The sequence below is a fragment of the Pteropus alecto genome, unplaced genomic scaffold (assembly GCF_000325575.1).
Source record: "Pteropus alecto unplaced genomic scaffold, ASM32557v1 scaffold239, whole genome shotgun sequence".
Classification (NCBI taxonomy): domain Eukaryota; kingdom Metazoa; phylum Chordata; class Mammalia; order Chiroptera; family Pteropodidae; genus Pteropus; species Pteropus alecto.
The window spans coordinates 15,900,550-15,909,987 of NW_006494613.1; the positions used below are offsets into that span (position 1 = coordinate 15,900,550).

General features: G+C 31.7%; 1 protein-coding gene across 3 annotated transcripts in view; it reads left to right on the forward strand.

The window, feature by feature from the left end:
* The window catches only part of ARL13B (ADP ribosylation factor like GTPase 13B), a 63,973-nt gene extending 58,712 nt beyond the window's left edge, over positions 1 to 5,261 (forward strand). For all 3 annotated transcript variants that reach the window (XM_006926251.3, XM_006926252.3, XM_025042502.1), the window contains one exon: positions 3,009 to 5,261. In XM_006926251.3, the coding sequence (XP_006926313.1) occupies positions 3,009 to 3,085 (77 nt within the window). In that variant the 3' untranslated portion in view covers positions 3,086 to 5,261. The remainder of the gene's footprint in view (positions 1 to 3,008) is intronic.
* The last annotated feature ends 4,177 nt before the right edge of the window (positions 5,262 to 9,438 follow it).

Consider the following 9,438-nt stretch of genomic DNA (forward strand, 5'->3'; position numbering starts at 1 on the left):
GGATTATTTGGCTCAAGGGGCTGGAAGATTGGTGCTATCTCTAAGACTGAAAATACATGAGGAAGAAGGAAGTTGCTTTGGAGTGTCTGTAGGCTTATCTCTTTGGAAAAGTCTGTAGTCCAGTGCAAGTAAGATTCTGGAGCTCAGGAGAAATGAAGGGATCCAGATGGGTACAAGGATGTGTAGGTAGATTTTTGCTGTTTTAGCTGTCATCACACAATAACAATGCTTTGCTCATAATAGATGGTCTATAATTGTTTACTGAATGAATACAGTTGAGAGAATGATAGTTTCCTGTTTCTGAGGGAAAGTATGTAGAATGAGAAAATAATTACTGGTAGCATAGAGCAGGGGGGAACATTTCAGTTAAGGGCAAGTGGAAAAAGAGGTTAAAAATGGCCTGAGAAGGTTGTTTTTATTTTTATTTTTTATTTTTTTCTTGCTTTCTTCTGTTTGTTTTTAAATTAGAACTCCAGGAAAAGAATTGTAAGTTTAAGACTAACATATTCTTATATTTCAGTTAATTTTTAGTTCATATCATAAATTTAGCTTCCCATGGCAGAGAAGAAAACACTATAACTTCACAAGTTTTTAAAATATCTTTATTTCTTTTCCCATAAATTTTAAGTTAAAGTATACCTAAACTGGATTCAAAAATAGTATATAATCATCTGTGCTTACATTAATGGGGATGAGAGAAGATATAATAAATTAAAGTTTTTGTTAAAAATTATATTAATTTTTAGGATTTATCATGAGATAGTCATCTAAGATGCTAATAGGTGCCAATATTATAATTGCATCCTCTTCTCATTTCTTTGCATTTGGTTGATGGCAATTAGACTCAGATACATGATGAACTAGAGTAGATAATTAAAAATTAATTGCAGTTGGTTTGGCACTTAAAATTTACTGAGATGAAAAACAATTTGTTATAGTCAGACTGGGAAATTTTAAGGCAGATTCTTACTTGTTCTTTGATTTACAGACATTTACCTTGATAGCAATTTAATTCTTTTCCAGTTGCTTTTATATCTGTTAAGCTTGCTCAGTGTAACAGGTAAAACAGTTGCATTCAGAGAAGAGAGTTAAAAAGAATCTATTTCATTTTTTAAATACTCTCAGTCCATGTCAACGTTATTTTATGAGCAATAAATCAAAGATTCTGTTTGATAAAATTACCAAATGTACATACTAAAGAATATTTTCAAATCTTACAATATGAAGAGAGATAAAATTTAGTATGTATTATTCCAAAGGTTCAGTTTTTCATCTCAAAATATTTGAAGCCCTTTATAAAAATATAAAAATGGGTATTAACAATTAAGTTGATCATATCAGTTGAGTACCAACTTAATATACCTTCCAGGTAGTAAAAACCCTACTCTGTATATAATCATTTAATTTTCCAGCAAATAAAAAATATGAAACGAACTGCAAAACTAAAATAATTTCTTGGGAGGGAAACAGATACTTTTTGCCAGGTTTTCCTACCCGGACACTGGTTCCGTGGGCGATTTCTGTTCATGAACATCTGCTCCAGTAAAGTGATACTCCCTGTGTTTGCCTGACTCTCCAATATTGGAGACAGTGGTTTATCCTGTGACCTCTCCTCTCTTATGGATCCTAGATGACCTGTCTATTTTTCAGTCTGTTTAGCTTTTTACTTCCTGTTAGGATGGAGTGGCGACTTCCAAGCTTCTTAAATGCTGTTAGGACTTTATTAAGTTAACATTTGTTAAGTAGAGCCCCTGGTTACTGGATAGTAAGCTTAGGCTCCAAAAGACCACAAGAAATAGAGTTTATTTTAAAATTGAAATAGAGTTTATTTCTCACAGGTCCTGGAGGAAGTATGTAGCACGTCTTGAGGGTTTCACAGCAGCTGCTCAAAGCAGGGTGCAGGCAGAGAGACCTATAGGACCTGAGGCACATGCCTTTATTAGGGTCTGTAGGTGGAGTGCTTTGGGGTTCTCAGGCTAAGGCCAGATTGGTCAATTTAAATCAAAGAGTGGAGCTTTGCTAAATTCCACTGGGGTCTTATCTGAGAAAAGGCCCTGCAAGGCAAGGGAGACTGTTAATCACAAGGGCCATTAGAGAAGTTGTATCAGGAAATTAACATTTACTTATGACTCTGTAGGCAGTTATCTAGGGCATGAGAGACTAATATCTGTTTAGTCTCTCATGCCCTAGATAATATCTGTTTAGTCTCTCATGCCACAGGCCACTCGCCCAAACAAAATGGATGCTGAGACAGCAATACTATGGAGTGTAACTTAGCGAAACTCTAGACACGTGGGTAACTGGAAATGAACCCCTAATACCTTTTCAATATGTTTATTTCAATTGATCCTGAAAACTCGTGCTTCTAGAATAATTTTAAGAGAATAGACCAGAAATAATGACTTACTGGAAGTTGACATATGCTATTAAATTTATAAGCCAATTTATGATAGTGAATGGATAGGAACTTAATATGAAATAAAAACTAAGACTTTGTATCAAATATGCCCTAAACCACTGAACTATATTGAAGTATCATTATAAAAGATTCCTACTTACCAGAATGCTAAGATAATTAATTAAGTCTCCCAAAATACCTAGAAGTAATAGCCATTGGCTAAGAACCTGGATTGTACAGATACTGACTCATCAGGGCTTTGACAAGAGGTTCAATAGATTTTGAATATTTGTTATATCTCTTCCAGTGCGAACATATAATTGGAAGCGAAACTAATAACATATACATTAGATGTAGCTTTTTATTAAATTAAATAGAAGTTAATTTATAATCTAGTGTTAGGAATTTACCCTAGTGGTTAGGTTTTAAATTTATTCAAGTTTTCTTGGATTGTTTTTTTCATTTCTATTCTTCCCACCCATTGCTTCATCTGTCAAGTCAAAGTGTCTTATTATTTTTTTTAAGGTACTGGTTGGCAAATAATGAATTGTGTCAAAAATCTCAATCTGCCATAATTGTTTCTTATTCTTGACATCCCTTCTTTATGTAGATTTCTACGGGAAGCCACTGCCTCCCCTGGCTGTGCGACAGAGACCTAACAGTGATGTTCATGACATGATCTCATAACCAGGTTACGTGGATGAGCTCTCTTAATGGCAAGATAAACTGGAGCACCTTCTTTTTCAAAGAAGAAAAACCTTGACCATTGATAACTGGGGCAAGATAACCATAGCAATTTCAGTGAGGAGATTAATAGCCAAAGACCTGACTGATAGGATAATTACTTATCCATGTTCTTCATGTTTTAAAAAAAAAAAAGAACAGCAAAATGACCAGAAGATGGGATGAGCATTTGGACCAAGTTAGCAAGAGTTAGTATTGACTATGGTTTATACATCCCCACTTATGGGTGTATTCCTGAAGGAAAGATTTTCAACAAAAGAGCCAATGGACTCTGCACACCTTCGTTATTATTTAATAGTCTTTATTTCTGTAGCTTAAACATTTTTTTATAAGATTCATATGCATGGAAGGGGAACTCTTGGGAATTTATAACCTAAATTTTTAACTTTTTATATTTTTCTAAAACTTATGTTTAAGAATTTTAATTACTATGATCTTGACTGTATACTTTTCTATAGATACTTTGTTTAAATTGTGTCTGGAAAATGGAGTTGACTTATTGGACAAACATTAACTATACAATTAGGATATATTTATATGGTTTGAGATATTATTTATAATAGTATTGTTCTTGAAGTGTATATCCTAATTTGACCTAATTTTAAACTATACAAACAGATATATTTATATGGTTTGAGTTATGTTTTAATAGTATTGTTCTTCAAGTGTATATTCTAATTTGATCTAATTTTAAAATAACATTTTTAAAATAGATTCTCAGATTTTAATTCTAACAAATTACATTATTTAAAAGCACTACCCAAGGAGAGAGTTCAATTTTTTCCTGTCGTTTGATTTCTTTGGTGATGTATCCTAATGAATGTGACTTGAAATACCTTCTTGACCAAAAATGCTTTGTACATTAGTAAAAATGTAATTGAGATATTATTAAATGTCCCAATAACACCTCTTTTAAAGTTAAAACCCTTTCAGGGATCAAGGTGCTCCTTTGTTCTATCAGTAGCTGCAGTAACTCTTAGGTTTATTATAATTCTTTAGTGCCTTGAAATTAAAGGCAAAAGGACTGAAAAAGCTACTGTAGTTCCAGAGACTTGTGTTTTATAACAGGGAAGTGCTTGGGTACTGAAGCAATAAGAATAAAAATGTTGGTTTAAAATTACTTTTATAAAGAAATAATTCCAAAAGAATTTGTCAATTTAAAATAATAGCATTTTTTTTGTACTGAAGAATGGCATTTGTGGGATTCTCTATTCATCTGGCATTTAGACAGACTTTTAGATGTATATTTTGAGTAATAGATTCATAACGTTGCATTTAATTGAAGGCATACATTTCTGTTAAGGTGAAAATACTATAAATCGTATGATTTCTATGTCACCTTGTTAAAACTGTCCAGTTCGGTAGTATGTACTGACATCAGACATACTGCTGACATTAACATGATTAAGTATGTCTAAGGCTGTTTAAAATGATTATTTACTTTTAAAATTTACTTCAGAGCATCACATTTTATTTACGTTTTTTTACTTATCGAACTTTTATTAGCCAGGTCACATATTTACTCTAGTCAGCATCTTACGGAGTTTTTTTGAGTTTTGTACATGGGACCTACCCAGCACACTGAGTAAAAAGCATTCCACTGTAGATATAAAATTCATAACAACCTAAATTCGATAGGTGGCTGAAATGTAAGGAAGATCAACACAAGGAGACAAATGAAAATTTTGAACTGGAATTTAAAGGGAAAAAACTTGTTTGTACATCTTTTTGGTTTCTTTTGTAATGTACATTTATTCATTTTTTTGAAACACTAAACATACTTTTGCCACCTTTTTAATATTCATCTAATTTGAGAATATATATGTTGTAAGAAACTGTTGTTTCCTACCAGTGATTACTGTAGTGTACATTAATTACTGAGTCCATTTATTAAAAATAATTGATTAAAATTAAATACATAATAAAGTGAAATTAATGTTTTATATATTTCAAAAGTTAATTTGTATCTTTAAAGCATTCTAAAAATATTTTAAAAGAACTTTTGTAAATCCAGGTGGCTTTTAACAGTTAAATGCCTATTTTGTTATGCTGCATTTTTATAATTAATCATCATGAGTTATGACATTTTTATTCAATAAAAATAATTTATAACAGTGTACTGTTTTCTCTTCATTTGATAAACTTAAATGTTTCCTTTGAGGCAATACAATAGAAAAGTGTTTTTTAAATATGACTTCTGTTGAAAAAAATTTTAAGTCAGTAGATTAAAATAATATATTTTTTGTTATTTTACATGAAAACTTCTCTGCATAAGTTTTTATATATGTGGGAAAGAATGTTGTCGTTTTAAAGGCAGTTAAAAAAAAGATCATCTTATGATTCTAGGTGATTTGATATCTGTCTTAAGTTAAAGCTACTTACCAAAAGATGTATTTTTACTTATTTAAAAGATAATTCTATATGCCTTTACGTGTAAAATGCACATATAACATATACAATATTTTATGTAATTTATTTCAAATAGAAAACTGCATGGAAGCAACACTAGAAAGAAGTTGCAAAATACTGTTAGTGAGTTTTTCAGTTATTGTGTATTTTCCTCAATTTTGCAAGCTAATTTTTATAATTTGGCTTTAATAATGGGGGAAGCAAATTTGTAATATTGTAAAAAATAAATGCCATGTTTTCTGCAAGTTTGAAATTAAATGCTCTTTTAAGTGCCACATGAAGGACTGTAATTCTCTTCATAGGTAAAACTTCCTGTGAATAGCCCAGAGATATTCAGTGGTAGAATATACTAGTACATTTGCAAGCTGATCTACTAAATGTTCTTTCACTCTGACAATATTTTATTTTTGTTATTCGGTTCCATATGCTATGCTATTTATGTTCAATTTCTCCCATCCAATGCTTCTAGGTGGCAAAAGCTTATCAAAAGTGAAACTGTTTATAGAAATAAAACTGTAGCTTAGAAACTTTATTATCCTTGCCTTTAATGCCTAAGTTTTTTTTTTTTAAGTAAAGTATGTGTTGCAACTTAATTCTGCTAATCCTGACTATTTTATTTATCAAGGAATATATTCTAGCTGATCCAAAGAACAAATCCAGATATTTCAAAACGTAAAGTGTGGTATAAATTATCAAAATAGCAATAACCCATTAGCTTTGTGGAAACAATTATAGAAGCCTCTTTTTGTTGTTGAAAAAGAAATAGCAAATCTGAAATGAATTGCTTTTAATGAGAGGATTAGCTTATAATTAAAAGAAAAATAGGAAGAATATCATTTGCTTGTTTAGAGCCTGAGTTGTAAATTCCTCCTCTGTGCTGATGAGGAGACAGAATTTATGATCTAGGAAATTGAATCAGTGGTCTCCATATCTTTATACTACAGCATTTTCAGTAAACATTTTTAGTTTACATTTATATTTAAGTTATTGTATTAGTTTGCTAGGGCTGCCATATCAAAGTACCATGGACTAGGTGCCTTAAACAACAGAAATTTATTTTCTTATAGTTCTGTAGTCTGGAAGTCCAGATCAAGGTGTTGTTATGGATGGTTTCTTGTGAAACCCCTCTTCCTTGGCTTACAGATGGCCTCCTCCCTCTGTCTTCACATGGTCTTTTCTCTGTATGTGTTCTCTCCTAGTGTCTCTGTTCAAATTTCTCCTTTTTCATAAGGACACCAATCATATTGGATTAGGACCCACACTAAAGACCTCCTTTTAACTTAATCGCCTTTGGAAAGACCCTATTTCCAAATATGTCACATTCGGAAGTACTGGGGAGGGGGTCTAAGGCTTCAGCATGAGGGGACAAGTTCCAGTCCATAAGAGTTATAGACATGTCCTATCGCACTTTGTACATATATCCCCCTACACATTTTTAAAAGATTAGGTAAAATTAAATAAAAATATAAATGATTATATTTACTTCCCAGTCCCAGTGGATTGTTTGCTGGGCTTTGTACACACCACTTTGGAGGCCTAAAATAATAAAATGAGAGCCTGAGCCAACTAGCTGCTCACTTGAAGTCAAAGCAAGATTTCTATAACTGACTATCCTTTGTTCTTTTGCGTTGATGGCAGGTTGCAATTGTGTTTTTCTGCCATCCATTTTAAGGAGCTAATGTTCTCTCTTAATGTCAGATTGTTTTACTACAAAGCCTGTCTTTATATTTTGACACATAAAACTGTATATGTACATGAAAGTTTTTGAGATGTTTTAAGTAAATATGAAAATTCATAAGACATTATAGAAGATAGTCTATGAAGTATACTTATTCTGAAACATTTCTTAAATGACTTAACAATAAAATTGCTTAGATATGTAAACATTATTTTCCTGCTTAGCGGTAAATTCTTAAGCTGCTTCATTCTTTAACACTATAATTAAAAAAAACAATTTCTAGTATTTGTGTTACCTCAATTTCTTATGTCTGCAGTGATTTAAAACAAGTCTGCTTCTAACAGTTTCTAGTCTTAAATTTCAATGTGGAGTTTTGTTTATTTTGTTTATTCTAGTAGCTCTTTGGTATGGGGAAGGGGAAATCTATTCTCATTCTCGCGATACACTAATATTGATTCTAGATAGATTAAGGAGTTAAATATTAAAGATCAAATGTTAAAAAAGGGGGGGGGGCAGAAGTAGCTCCCCTTTGTGCAAAGAAATTTCCAAGCCTAAAAGCAATGGAATCAAAACTCAATTGATGGCATAAAAATGTTAAGTATTTTCACATTTAAAGTTGTGGTAGGAAAAATTGAGAAAATACTTGAAAACGTGATATAGTTAACATCTCTAATATAAACATAAATATAAATAGCACTAACATGCATACAGTAGATAAATGACATGAGCAGGTAATTTACAAAAGAAATATAATAACTAATAAGATTTGAAAACCTACCCTAAGGATATAAAAATTGTTTATCATGTGCAAAGATTTCTGAACAAAAATGATTATCAGTAATGAAATAGCTGGTAAGTATGATAGCCTCCATACTTTCAACTATTATGCAACTTCTAAAAATGATGTATATGAAGAATTTTTAAGAAAATGCTCAAAAACAAGAAAAAATACATTTGTTATACATACTGTTTGATCAACCTTGAAAATGCATAAAATTAGAGAAATAGACTAAAATGTTAATAGTGATTATCTTTAGTGCCATTATGCCTAATTATCACTCTCGTAGGCTTTAAAATTTTCTTCAATATGCATTACTTAAAATTAGAAAATAGAAATATGCTGAGTCACAATATAATAGAAATATCTCTTTTCAAGCATAACATCCCCTTTCTCTAACAAATATAGTACATATGATTTCTACTAACTCCTTAAAAGTCTTTTATATGCTTACATTGCAAATATATTACCATATTAATTTATTAAATGCAACATTATGTAATGACTACAGGAAAAATATATAAAATCTCTACGTATAGAGGCTGAAAGGTAATTGACTGTAACCTAACATCTAACAAATCGCCTGCATTTAATCATTTCACTTTAGTACTATATTTTCTTTTGCACCAAATCTAAATTTTAAATTACTAAGGAACTTGTTTAAATAAATATATTAAACTTCGAACCACATTAATGGTAACGTCATTTATCTTTTTTTCCATGGCCCTAAGATTTGCACCAATGGTATACACTTATACTGATATTTTGAGCATCAAGGGTTTCAGAATGTTGGTGCTCATTCAATATTAGAGACCACATTAAGCACTGATTTTCTCTAAGTTGCTGATTGCTGTCAAAAGAATAATTAAAGAGTAACACTGAATGAACAAATAAACTTCCTATCAGAATGAGTGTAATACCTTCCTGCGAACCAGTAATACTGTCTCTGGTAAAGGTGGGTGAGATGGCTAGTGTGTAGTCATTTTGGTCTTCAAGCATTTGGTATCAGAACTTGGATAAGCGTTAAGATCATGATAGTGAAAATAATACACAGCAGCAGCTAACATTTTGGCGTTTACCGTTTCCTAGTCTCTGCGCTAAGTGCTTTACTGTGTATTTCAATCAATTAATCATTTAACCCTCTCCATCAAAAGAAAGATTATCCCAATGGGACACCTTTAGGAAATGTATGACTTAATTTTTTCCTCATAGCCATCCTTTTATACTGACTTCTGACTATCTGGGCTAACTGGAGTCATCAAGTTTGGTAATTAATTCAGCACCTAGGTTAGCCTTTCAGAACATTTTAAAACAATGATCATACAACAAAGCCTAATAGTGACGAAGATTTTCAAGTTTTTACTGAGCTCGACGCACACAGCAGCCACGGACTGTTCAGGAAGAGGCGTGACTTTCTAAGGCTGAGCCGCC